Below are 12,380 nucleotides of genomic sequence, written 5' to 3'. Positions count from 1 at the left end.
GTAAGTGACGTCACACGCAAAAAAAATCGGAGTTTAATTTTATTTATATTTTAATCACAAAACGAGACGCTGTAACGAGACGACAAGCGGTTTATATTGTTTATAATGTGGTTATATTACATTTTTTGTTATCAGCTGAAGTTTCTTCAGGTTATTGAAATATAGACGCTGTCTAGTTTCTGGAGAAACTGCAGCGGAAGCTAGCAGCTAACGAGCTAAAAACTGCTGGTGATGTTGCCATGGTGACGGTGAGTGAAACGTTGCACAGCATAACACATTTAATAAATTTTATCTAAAGATCTGTTTACTACACACTGAGACCCAAAATGTAGATTTAAGAACAAACTACAAGTATATATACCTCTGTTTTTTTTACAGAAAGTTCTGATCTAATTTGTGTTATGGTGATTTTCTTATCATTTGGATGTTTCTAGATTAAAAAGGTAAAGTTTTTTTTGGCTTCTAGAGTTACATTTTCGGAGAATTAACTAATTTAATTATGTTTCACTTTAAAATGTATGAAGCTTGACAAGCTACTTTCAGTTTCAAGTACTTTGCTGAATTTCAATCTAGTTATATTTTTTAATATTAAAAATATTAGTAATGTATTTTTTTACTGAATAGGTTTATTATGTACAAAGTTTTTATTTTAGATAATGAAAAATAACATTACTGTTATATTAGAGAATAACACAGACAGAAACTAGAGGAAACAGACAGAAATTGAGCTGTTAAAAATGTCTGATTTCGTTCTGTTTCATTTCATTATATTTATTTCCTTTTTTCACTTTTGAGCCTATTTTACACTTTGTTCTTACACATTCGCACTGCCAGTAGCAAGAGCTGCTAAATTGTGTTTTATAGTCAAAAGATTGACATTCATATATGTGAAATGTTTTTTTCTTTGCAAAGCAACAGGAATAGATGGGCCAAAAGTGACATTTTTCCATTTACCATGGATAGGAATTGGCTCAATTAAAGTCCTTAAATTAGCTGCAGTAATAACAATAGGCCATATAAAGAGGTATTCTAGCTGTTATCCTTTGGCTTTTAAGTACAGCTTATATAATGGGCTCCTGTTTAATGGGGTTTTATTGTGAATGAAAGTTAACGCTGAACTCTGGCGACGACAGAACGGCTGTGATAATTAGTCCTGTTGTGATTGACATTAGGCAGAGAATAATGTGCCAGAACACATTTATCATAAACTTGATGACATGTCTCATCACGTTCGCTGAACCCAGGACAAATTTACCTTTAGGCTGCGTTTTTTCTCTCAAGTTGAGTGTGACACTGACACTAAAACGGTATTTTTGAGCGACCTTGCAGATACTATAAACTCACAAATGGCATCAATTCACAGCTTGACACAGATGTTTATTTTAGTAGAAAAGGTCAGACCTGACACCACTTGACAGTAAATGATAACACAGATTACAACAGGGCATTTGGTAGCAAGGCAACACCCTCTTGTTGACCTTTTGCTCTTCTATTTGGGTTATTAGTTTTTAGGAAAAGTGTCAAATCAAAGATAGGCTTCTGTCACCACAGGCCTCCTGCAGAATCCACTTTGCTCGCTGCCTGCTTGGACACAATCTGCTCTTTTCCTACAGAGATTAATCCAAACAAATCCCCGTAAATCCCTCTCCTCGCCCTCCCGTTCCACGTTTCTGCGTGCGTCCTTCAGAACACGAGGGGAGGGGAAAAACACGTCCCAGTCGACGCGTCATCTCTGCCAGGTCTCTCGTGGCGCGTCAGCACTCTCGTCTCTAACTTCACATGACACCCTGATTCCATCCACAGACTCCCCTCAGCTCGGTTAACACCCTGCATTGTTACGGCCTCCGTGAAACAATGGAGGCGGGTCAGAGGGCGGAAGGATGTGGCCGAATGCCTCAGCATAAACCGATGGGGGGGGGAGTCACACTTTCCAACAGTGCTCTTTGAAAAGAAACAAGAAGTTTCTCGTGATACCATCAAAACGTCCTGTGTGTGTGTGTGTGTGTAGTCAACTCCAGAAACCTGTAGGACATTTCAGTGTTGAGTTTCTGAGGATAAGGTCATGGCAATGAGCAAAAGCGCTCAGAGGAAGTAATGTTACACATGCTGTTCCCTTTGTGTTTCCTTTGTAAAGTGTCTGCCTTGTTTGGGTTTCATAACATGAAATGTGGCACAAAACAGCCCAGGTCTGAGCTTTAAATCTTAATGTTTTCAGCGTAACCGGAAGACAGATTGAGACTGTCGGCGTCCCAAAGATAATCTGTTCTATGTTGCTATTTGCAGCCGTGCTAAAGGCCCTGCAGGCTTGTACATATGGTATGCCAAATAGCCATTGAAAAGATTAGAGGAAACCACAAACATTACAGATTACTACTGTCTGATTCGTCAAGTGAGCAGCCATCAGCAAAAATACAACTTCCTGTGAAAGAAAGCACTCAAAATAAAACCAACTCAGTCAGCGACTTTGTTCGATGCTGATGCTGACGATGAAACCTCGTTTTCATCTAATAAAAACATTTAATCTGAGGGATATGATCACATACGACACAATCCAACATGATACGATGCAAACATGGTAAAATACGATAAAATATGGGGAGAAAGATACCTGACGTGTTTTCTTGGCTGCAAGTTCATCAACGAGTTTGATTGATCTAATTTTTCTACGTTGCTCTTTGCACAAAATCAAAGATTAACAAAAAAAATACAGCTTATTTTCTTGGCTTGAAAGTTGGCTAACCGTCGTGAGAAGTATGCACTGAGCATGCTCAGTTTTTTTAAGACAGACACACAATCTGTGTCAGATTTAATAGATTTGAAATATTGTCTTAGGGGCCAAATAAAATGTTAACAAGGACCAGACTTGAGTTTAACAAGTGCTGTAAGTGATTAGGAATTATGAAAGCTTCTCAGAACAGATCCAGTTTCACTGTTTTAGACTGGCTGGGTTTAACGCATGAGACCGTGCTTTTGTTTTGAAGGGCTCGTAGCGGGACTTCCGGCGGCGCTCCGGCTCTCAGCTTGACGCGCAGCGGTGAAAGTGGTGGAGGCAGACATTGTTGTGGTTAACAGTTCGGCTCCGGAGGATGAGCGGAGATAAGTCACCTACAATGAGCGGATAAACGAGGTCGGCTCGGACCGGGTTTGGCTCTGTTTTCAGCCCCCCCCCCCCCCCCCCTAAAACAAAAAAAAAACCCAAACCCCACCGCGTCGCCTTCAGGAAAAAACGCCGCCGATGCGCCGCCAGCGGAGGTCTGACTCCATTCAGCCCAGTCGAGCGGAACGCAGCCCGACGACACGATGCCACCGACGCGAAAAGAGACACTAAACAACATCTGCTAGCTGCTGGAATAATCAAAAAAAGAAAAAAAAACTGGATCCACGGGGCCTGTGGAGACCGGAATCAAAGGTGGCTGTTTTCTCGGGGAGAGGAGGAGAAACACGGACTGATGCGCTCCTGGAGGAGGCCTTTGGAAAACAGGATGACGGGCTGACACAAACGCTGCATCTTCACGCGCGACCTCATTAGGACATTAACCACTGAAAGGGCATATTGAAGTCAGGGCGCCTTGAAGAAAACAACCCAAACGAAGGCCCATCACATGTTTTCGCCTTTCTGGTTCCTCCGGAGCTCGTGACATCTGGACCGCGGTGGATGCGGATGGAGATGGGGATGTGAGAACTCTGCATTCGATCCAGCCACGGGTTTAGGCATTCTCAGGGACTCCCGGTTTTGTATTTTGTTGTATTTTGTGCGTGTCTAAAAATGGGCAGCGAGGGGGAGATGATCAACAGGGAGCTGTCGAAGGTGTCAGATGAGGATCTGCTGGCGTGCACCAAGGAGGAGCTGGTGAGCCGGCTACGCAAGGAGGAGTCGGAGAAGATCTCCGCTCTGATCCAGCGCGGCCGCCTGATCAAGGAGGTGAACAAGCAGCTGCAGGGGCACCTCCTGGAGATCAGGGAGCTGAAAGTCATCAATCAGCGCCTGCAGGAGGAGAACGTGGAGCTGCGGGACCTGTGCTGCTTCCTGGACGACGACCGGCTCAAGGTGAAGAAGCTGGCCCGCGAGTGGCAGCTGTTCGGCCACCACGCCGCCAAGGTGATGCGCGAGGACCTGGGCGGCTACCTGAAGAAGCTGGCCGACCTGGAGCGCATGCAGGACGGGCTGGTGAAGGAGAACCTGGACCTGAAGGAGCTGTGCCTGGTCCTGGAGGAGGAGTGCGCGAGCAGGAGCGACTCCAGCCCCGGCGGCTCCACGGAGCTCAACCTGCCCTGCATGGTGGCCCGGGACCTGGGGGACGGGAGCTCCAGCACGGGCAGCGTGGGGAGTCCGGACCAGCTGCACCTGGTGTGCTCACCTGATGACTGACGACGGCAGGTCCGCAGGAAGGCCTGAGGAGGAGCACGAGGACTAAACACATTAGGGCTTTCTGAATGCTGCAAAATCTGTGTGCCACAATAGGTTTTGACTAAACAAACCATTTCAGGACCTTACAAAGACATTTCATAGATGTCGCCAGATGAAAATCTAAATTTTACAGTGTTTTCTAATGACTCTTTTTTTCCTCCTTTTTCAGTGCTCTGCTGGGGGACCAATAAGTGGGTCAGACATATAAATTTATCTCATGCACTGGACTAGCCAACACTGTTCGAAGCCTTTTTACTATTGCACTGGAGAGCATTATCTTTGGATCTTTAAAGGTACTCCTTGCAAACCCATGAAGACCGGAGGGGGGAATCATAAAGTAAGGAACAGAATCTGGTTAATGTGGCCTTAAATTAGGAATTTGAGAGCAAAATTTGCGAACGGCTGGTTTGTTTACCTCCGGGAACAGACGAAGTGACTGAAAATGGGTCAGCAGTGTCCACGGGAGAGCCATTTTGGGACAGAGAAGTCCATCAGCTTTGACTTATTGGTACATATTTAGACTAGCTGAGTAAAGATTGCAGGTAAACAAATAGAAATTGTTGAAACGGTAAATTTACCCGTCTAAACGTTTCACGAAGCGCGGCGCTCTGTCTGTTTTACCCGCAGATTCCTCCTCATATTATTTCCACCTGAACGTCTTCTCCTTGATTCCACCGCCTTTGTTTACCTACGGACTACAGCCGGCCCAGTCGAGGTTAATCACAAGACTCGAGCTTCTACATTATAGTCAACCTTCTGTTTACGTTGAGCGCGTACCCACATTTTCATGGTTTGCAATGAGTGCCTTTAAATCAAAGATCCAGAGATTAATTTCAATCCAGTTTTGAGCCATATTTAGTCCACTGAACTCCAGACAGCACTGACGGGTTGTGATAAACATGAGGTTATTTGGTGTAGAGTTTGTTGTTTTGTTTTGTTTTTTTGCTAAAGATGCCCTACTGGTAAATATTTTATGCACTCACTTCCTCAGGACGGGATTGGAGTGGCATACATGCATGACGATTGTTGCAGTTTTTTTTGTTGTTGTTGTTGATCTGGGACGTTCTGCCGGAGCCTGAGCGGAGACGGATACAGTTAAAAAAAACAACAAAAAAAACAGATTAGTCACTTTTTAGAAAAAGAAAGTCTTTGTATCAAACTGGAAAGCCTAAAACATTTGAAATAATTTTTATTTTCTTGGAGCCAAGCTGGTTCCACTCACTTCTTTGACTTTATTTTTTTTATGATCTTGTTGATGTTTAATTCACACTTCTGTTTTTATTTTATTTTTCCTCCTTCTGTAACTCATGCTTTGTATTTATTCTGTGACTTTATAGGGATAATCTGATCTCTGGCACTTCTTTATCTTGATTTATCTGTATTATATAGCATTACTAACCATTTTCTGTTCAAATCTGGATTAGAGAAGATTTATTTTGTGGTCAGCTGTTTATTGGTGGGCTACGCTCATGTAGTGCACTGGAGGAGCTTTAAATACAGTGGGTATACGACACCCTGCACTGGTCCGACTTGTCTTTCTGTGAAGTGACGAACCGATTCTTGCTGTTTTTGACCTGAATAGCTGAATTATTAGCGCCCGCGTGTCACACAGACCCAGTTTTACTTTCGGTGCCTGGAGCTGAGGAGGGCAGTGGTGGTTTTTAGCGCGTTTTTTTTCTCCAGTCCTCTCTGAGCTGCGGCTGAATTAGCAAGAGATTTGCTTTATTTTCGGCAGCTGAGAGTCGGACGGCGGTCAATAGAGTTTTCCAGCAGACGCTGCCCTCATCAAACACTTTTACGGACTGCCGCGAGCGATCGTTGGCCTTATTGATCATCCTGACACTTATTTTCTGGTTAACTAATTGTCTGTCAAAGATCATGAAGTGCAGCCCAGAGAAACCACTCATTAGTATGTTTTTGTTCATGCGTGTGTGTGCATTACCAAAATATTTCAGGGCCGACTGGGAGTAATTATTATTATTCACACGGACAACTGATAAACCTTTCGAGCCAACACAGTTTAAGATGGCTGCCACAGCCAACTGACCTTAGACAGCATAAAGAAGCCTACAGCTCAAGTCAATCTTACAGATATTGAGCTAAGATTTGGTGGTAGTTGCTGAGCGTGATCTCCAGCTGCTACTCATTGCTGCCTAAAACTTTAGCATCAACCGCTGGAGTCAACCCTGTTTGTCTGTTAGCAAAATATTTCATGAACCACCCAACAGATCTCAATGAAACTCTCGGACAGTAATCACTGAATGTATCCATACGACCAGTTGACTTTTGAAGTCAATCCAATTCAAGATGGCTGCCACAGCTAATCGTCATTACCCAACACAGTCATTCACAACACATGATTTGAGTGTGACATCTTGCCATATTGCATGTTTCATGTGGAAGATGAAAATTATCTTTAAGTCATAATTAAGAGTACTTATATTCAGTCTGTACATGTCAATGAGAAAAAGGGGGAAAAACAACAGCAACAATGATCCATTACTGAGTAAATATTAGTGAAAAAGATCACTTTAAGAGATTACTAGAAGGTCTGACTACTTGAAAACAAAATATAAAGAAATGAGAGAAACTCAGGATTTTTGTGCAGAACTGTTTGTCTACAAAAATTAGATTTTTTCTGACCAAAAATTTAAAAAAATGTAAAGTTTTCAAGAAATCCTTACATTAGAGAAGCTGTAGTCGGGGGAATAATTAGTTCTGTTTAATTAAAACACAAAATACTTGCTGATTAAACTGATTTAAGTCCTGACTGTACAGTTTAGTTTGAGTTCACCTCAGTGCTCGCTGTACAAAACTTTATAATCCTTTAAGCACACCAAAAATGATTCACTCACGATCATCAGATTCCTCTGATTTTACTCATATCCTGCTGGTCGTTTCATTCCACGAAAAGAAAGTCACACCATGAAAGTTTCCGCTCAGACCTCTTTATTATTTAATTCCTGCAAATTAGTACATTTGTTTGTTTGTTTTTTCCACAAAATATAAAAAATAAGGCACTGCCCACATAAGCAGAAAATTCAAACATTGTCAAAAATATATTACACTCTCTATTACAATAAATAGGCGATTATATAATCTATACCAACTTCTATGGTCCAGCCTCAGTTGTTATAAATTAACAACAAAACAATAAAGACATTTTAGTTGTGAGTACTTTATTCCTTGTTGAGGATTTTTCGCTAAATGTTAAACAAGTGTCATCGTTAAAAAAACAGTTTGAGGAAATTCATAGCTTTTTCTTCTTAGAAAAATGGAAAATTTATTTATTTATTTAGCGTATATTTTCTGCATGCAGTGATTAAAGACAACTCAAATACATTCATGTCATCTTATAGCTTTAAAAACTAGAAATATATAGACTTTATATTTTTTTTTAAAAAAACAACAACTAAAGAGTGTAACATTCTGATAATGCCACGAATTTTCCTGTTGTCCAAGAAAAGAATCAGCGGTCTCCAGAGGTTAAAGGTACTCATTGTAACGTCATGAGGGAAAAATATATATATATATAAAGTAAAACTGTATTTTTCCCGCCTTTATGGCTATCATGTCCTTAAATTAAAAAAAAATTGTAAGCAAAATTTGCGAACCACGTGCATTTGCTTTTCTACGGAAACAGCCGAAGTGACTGAAAACAGCTCGCAATGGCGACGTTTCCGCCATATTTGTTTACTTTCACAGACTAATGTAGGTCAGGGGCTTGACTCAAGTGTCCACGTGGTCTCTGGCGGATTCAGCCGAGTGCTGTGTTTACATTGAGTGCGTACCTGCATTTCAGAACCAATGTATCTGGAAAACTACTGGAGTAAACTCCTTCAAACTGCACCCTTTGAAATAGTTCAGGATGACCTTTTTCATGATTTGCAATGAGTGCCTTTAAGTTAAGCAGCCGACCATTTTTGAAATGCCTATTTTTTTCATTTTCATTTCCCAGACATCCCTTTTTGCAGCCCCGACTTTCGCCTGAAATGATCGGTAGTGTTTTGCAGCGCTGCGGTCACAGCGTGAGGATGGTCGGGGAGTGCAGGGAGTGGTCGGACTGGTCGCCGCTGCTGCTGCTGCGGCGGTGAGCGATTCCGCACGGCTGCGGGGCCTGGGCCTGCTGGTGGGGCGTGACGGAGGAGCCGGGCTCTGAGGACGCAGAGGGGTAGGTGAAAACCATTCCGGCTGTGGCGAAGGAGAGGAGGGACGGCGTGGTGGTGAGAACTGGGGTGTGCAGCGACTCGGATTCAGAGAAAGCCAGGGAGGCAGGCGACGTGACAGGCCTAGTGGGGATGGTTATCTTCGGTTTGGGTTTCTCCAGCTTCACCCTTGGTCTGGTTGAGGGTCCGGGTGGGCTAGACTCCTCTGGCTCCAGTTTGATGGCTCCCAAGGATGAAAGCGATGGATTCGGGTCAGAATCCGAATCAGAGTCCTCTATTTTACAAATGGGGCGGTGGGCTTCCAGGACCAGCTCGAGCTTCTCTTTCTCCTTCTTTAGCTCGTCAATTTCCTTCTGCAGGCGTGACTTTTCATCCTCCAGCTCATCGGTCTCCTACAAAGACAAAAAAAAAAATCAAGTTCATTCGTGCCCGGCTGAGAGCCTCCTTTTCCCAAAGATGAACCTTTAGCCACCCGTACAAGGTTTACTCACGGATTGCAACGAGTCTGTCAGCTCTCGGCGACGATTGCGACACTTTGCCGCTGCCAGTTTGTTCCTTTCCCTCCTCAGTCTGCGTCTTTCCAGCTCTTCGTGAGATAACTTTAGGAGGAGAACGGAATGAAAACGATTACATTACATGAAGCCGGACGAGAGCGAAACAGGATTTTAATCTCCTCGCCCTCAAACGGGTGACTTCTTTTAGTGGCACCCTTGAAACTTGCAGGGAGTCCGGCGCAGGAACAGGAGTGTTACCACCACCGTGTGTGCAGAATGAGTCATGACAGCCATGACGGCTGAATTATTTAGCAACATCTGAATCTTTTGTGTATTTGTAACACAACACGTCTGACTTTATATCTGACACCCTGCTGAATAATTACTGCAAACCCATCTTTCCCGCCCTTTTAGGCGGGTGACTCAGCCTCAGACCCCAGGGGTGACTCAGGTGTGAGTCACAGAAAATGACTTGCCCATGTGAGTCACATGACAGTGCACTTCCTGTCCCATGAAATTACAACTCTGTGACGAGGGTACGCGTGCCCAAAAACAAGTACTTACGCTTCGCTGTGAACAAACATGCTGCTATTTAGGCTTCAAATGGGATCTGCTTTTGGCATGTAGGGCTGACAGATTTTTTTTTTGTGTCACTTTGGTGATTTTACTGTCATAAACAACACAGAGTGACTAATATGAAAGGATAAGACCTGCCTTCGACCAGCCTGAGATAAAAACTAAAATATAAACACCTTCCGTGTAAAGCAACAGGGACATTTCAGAAAGACACTTTTCCCCTCACCTGTTCATCGTTCCTGCGCCTTGCTGAAGGCGGGGTGTTTGCAGCGGCGCGTATCACCCCCGTCCTGTGGTGGTAGGACTGGGACGGTGAGGGACCCAGTGGACGGGCCCCCAGAAGGGCCGGGTAAGGAGGCACGGGCGATCGGGATGGGCCCGGAGGGTGCACGAAGGACGGCTGGACCAACCACTGGAGGTCCTGGTTGGTTGTGATGGCGTTGAGGCTCGGCACAAACTGACCGCTGCCCGCCATTGTGAATTTCTGGAGTAAATACAGAAGAAAACAGGATGTAACTCAAGTGTCAGCCATCATAGTGATCACAAATAAACACCATATAGATCGTTGTAGCATATTCTTTATGTGAAAATATGGTTTCATTAAAATATAAAGTTTAATGACATAGTAACTATTCCATACAACTTGTTGAACAGAACGAAAATACATAGCATTTATTATATATATTTAAAAAGTAGGGTTTAATTTACAGATTGAACCTGTCTCCTGGTGTGATGAGCGCACCTACCTGCTCCTGCTGTGAGGTTCCGGTGTTTGACCCGGTGTTTGACCCGGTGTACGGCGGGTTGCCTCTTCCCTGACTCCCAAAGTTCCGATACATCCTTTTCCGATTCGACTACCAGGCAGCTGGGTCAATATGTTCACTGTACTATATTATATTAGATATATATTAAAAAAAATCTCCGCCTTCTCTGGAGCTCAGCTTTCGGGATGAGTCGCGTGCGTCAGTTCAAACTCCGGGGCAAGCCCACCGGTGTTGCCGTAAGTCGGTAGAGTCCAAACGGGTTCGTTTCGAAGGGGAGCGAGGAAGGAGACCCCGCTTCGCTTTCTCCTCAAACCGGCCTCGAAACTAAGAAAAAAACCTTTTCCCGCCTCGTCCCACTCAGCCGCTCACGTGAAATCGGAAGTCTGAAACTAATTTTCAGGTTGTAAACTCTTAAAAGGGACACAGTCGCTTCGCCACGCCCCTCCGTAGTTACGGGAAATGCTGTTGTCTGGAATCTCTCACGAACTCGGACACGTGGGGTGACGTCACTGCCCATATATGGTGAGAGTTTCCTCCCCAGCGTTACACCCGGGTTTCCTCGGGCGCTCTTCGCCGAAAACCTGGTTTGTTTTTTCCGCTGTTATCTAACGCAGAGAAAGAAATAATATAACAATATTGTTATTGTTATTATTACTTTACAACTTCATAAAGGAGAAGCCCCAGCTAAGAAACGAATCAGACACATAAAGAGATAAAACTGCTTGAATTATAATGATAAAAAATCACCAAATAAAAGCTATTTTGTCTATTTTTAAGTCAGCTAATATTTCTCATTCTTTTAGAAGGTCTGCACCATGTGTGTCAAAGTGAACTTTTAATAAACATGAATTACTTTCACCCCGTGACACATCATTCAACATGAGAGTAATATTATTTTAAGTCAAAGTTACTCTAAATGCTAGATTAAAATAAAAAATATATAGCCTATATTAAAGTTAAAGACCTGGCACTTCTTAAAGGAATGCCTGTCGCCCGCCACCTTTCATCACAGAGTTTTAGGCTGAGATCTTCTTATGTCGAGAAATGATGGCATTGTAGAGGTTTTGGTCAAACCTTGAAAAATAATATTACTATGATTACATTACTACGAGATGTCACTCTCAGGTTGGGTGTTGTGAATGACTCTCAGCTACCACCTCATTAAACTCCAGCTCAGCATCTGTAAAACTGACTGAGCTGGAGCCATTTTCATGTCGGCTAAGGTCAATAAGCTGTGGCTGCCATCTTTAATTAGGCTGACTCCAAAAACACAAGAGTACCACCAATGATAACTTCCTGAAAGTTTCATTAAAATCCACCCAGTGGCTCATGAAATATTTTGCTAACAGACAAGTTGACTCCAACGGTTAATGCTAAAGTTTTAGGCTGGAAGTGTGTGTTGTGAATGACTTTCAGCTACTACCACACCAATTTGTAGCATAATATCTGTAAAACTGACTGACCTAGAGCCAGTTTTGTGTTTTTAGAGATCAGTTGGCTGTGGCAGCCATCTTGAATTGGGTCAACTCCAAAGGTTATTCAGTTGCAGAAGTACACCGGATGATTATTTCATCAATGGTTCATTAAAACACACATTCAGTGGTTCAATATATATTTTACTAACAGACAGACAAAGTTGTGTCTAAATAGGTAATGAAAAAAAAAAATCTCGAGCAATCTGTAATTTTCCAGAATATGTGTTGGAGATGACTCTCAGCTACTGCCACAGCAGATTTTAGGCCAATATCTGCAAAGCTGACTGAATTCTTGCCATTTCTGTGGTGAGCTGGCTGTGGCGGCCATCTTGAATCGGGCTGACTCTGAACTCAGCAGCTGTAGAAGTAAATGGAATCTGAAAGTTACCTTAAAATGCATCCAGCTGGTGATGAAATAATTCGGTAACAGACAGACATCATGGTTCGTCTTCCCCTCCTGGCAGCGGTCGGTAATTCTGTACGAACATGTAATCAGT

The 12,380-nt window shown here is 43.2% G+C and overlaps 2 protein-coding genes across 2 annotated transcripts; one reads left to right on the top strand and one right to left on the bottom strand.

Annotated features, from left to right (window-relative positions):
• Window positions 1-3,016: 3,016 nt before the first annotated feature.
• Window positions 3,017-5,933, top strand: ccdc85b (coiled-coil domain containing 85B). The gene has a single exon (XM_017408064.2). The coding sequence runs from the start codon at window positions 3,767-3,769 to the stop codon at window positions 4,367-4,369; it is 603 nt and encodes a 200-aa protein (XP_017263553.1). The 5' UTR covers window positions 3,017-3,766; the 3' UTR covers window positions 4,370-5,933.
• Window positions 5,934-7,334: 1,401 nt separating this feature from the next.
• Window positions 7,335-10,984, bottom strand: fosl1a (FOS like 1, AP-1 transcription factor subunit a). The gene is made up of 4 exons (XM_017408148.3): window positions 10,391-10,984; window positions 9,871-10,128; window positions 9,066-9,173; window positions 7,335-8,966 (listed from the first exon to the last, which is right to left on the bottom strand). The coding sequence occupies exons 1-4, from the start codon at window positions 10,481-10,483 to the stop codon at window positions 8,430-8,432; spliced, it is 996 nt and encodes a 331-aa protein (XP_017263637.1). The 5' UTR covers window positions 10,484-10,984; the 3' UTR covers window positions 7,335-8,429.
• Window positions 10,985-12,380: the final 1,396 nt, after the last annotated feature.

This window comes from Kryptolebias marmoratus, linkage group LG9 (genome assembly GCF_001649575.2).
Source record: "Kryptolebias marmoratus isolate JLee-2015 linkage group LG9, ASM164957v2, whole genome shotgun sequence".
NCBI classification, from domain to species: domain Eukaryota; kingdom Metazoa; phylum Chordata; class Actinopteri; order Cyprinodontiformes; family Rivulidae; genus Kryptolebias; species Kryptolebias marmoratus.
Note: the sequence above shows the minus strand (reverse complement) of the source record. Positions and strands in the feature narration are given on the sequence as shown.

Excerpts from the sequence above, each read along its gene's own strand:
- ccdc85b (XM_017408064.2), top strand. The coding sequence starts at position 3,767 with ATGGGCAGCGAGGGGGAGATGATCAACAGGGAGCTGTCGAAGGTGTCA.
- fosl1a (XM_017408148.3), bottom strand. The coding sequence starts at position 10,483 with ATGTATCGGAACTTTGGGAGTCAGGGAAGAGGCAACCCGCCGTACACC. Across the intron at positions 9,174-9,870 it reads GGCGCAGGAACGATGAACAG|TTATCTCACGAAGAGCTGGA; the intron begins GTGAGGGGAAAA and ends CTCCTCCTAAAG. Across the intron at positions 8,967-9,065 it reads TGACAGACTCGTTGCAATCC|GAGACCGATGAGCTGGAGGA; the intron begins GTGAGTAAACCT and ends TTGTCTTTGTAG.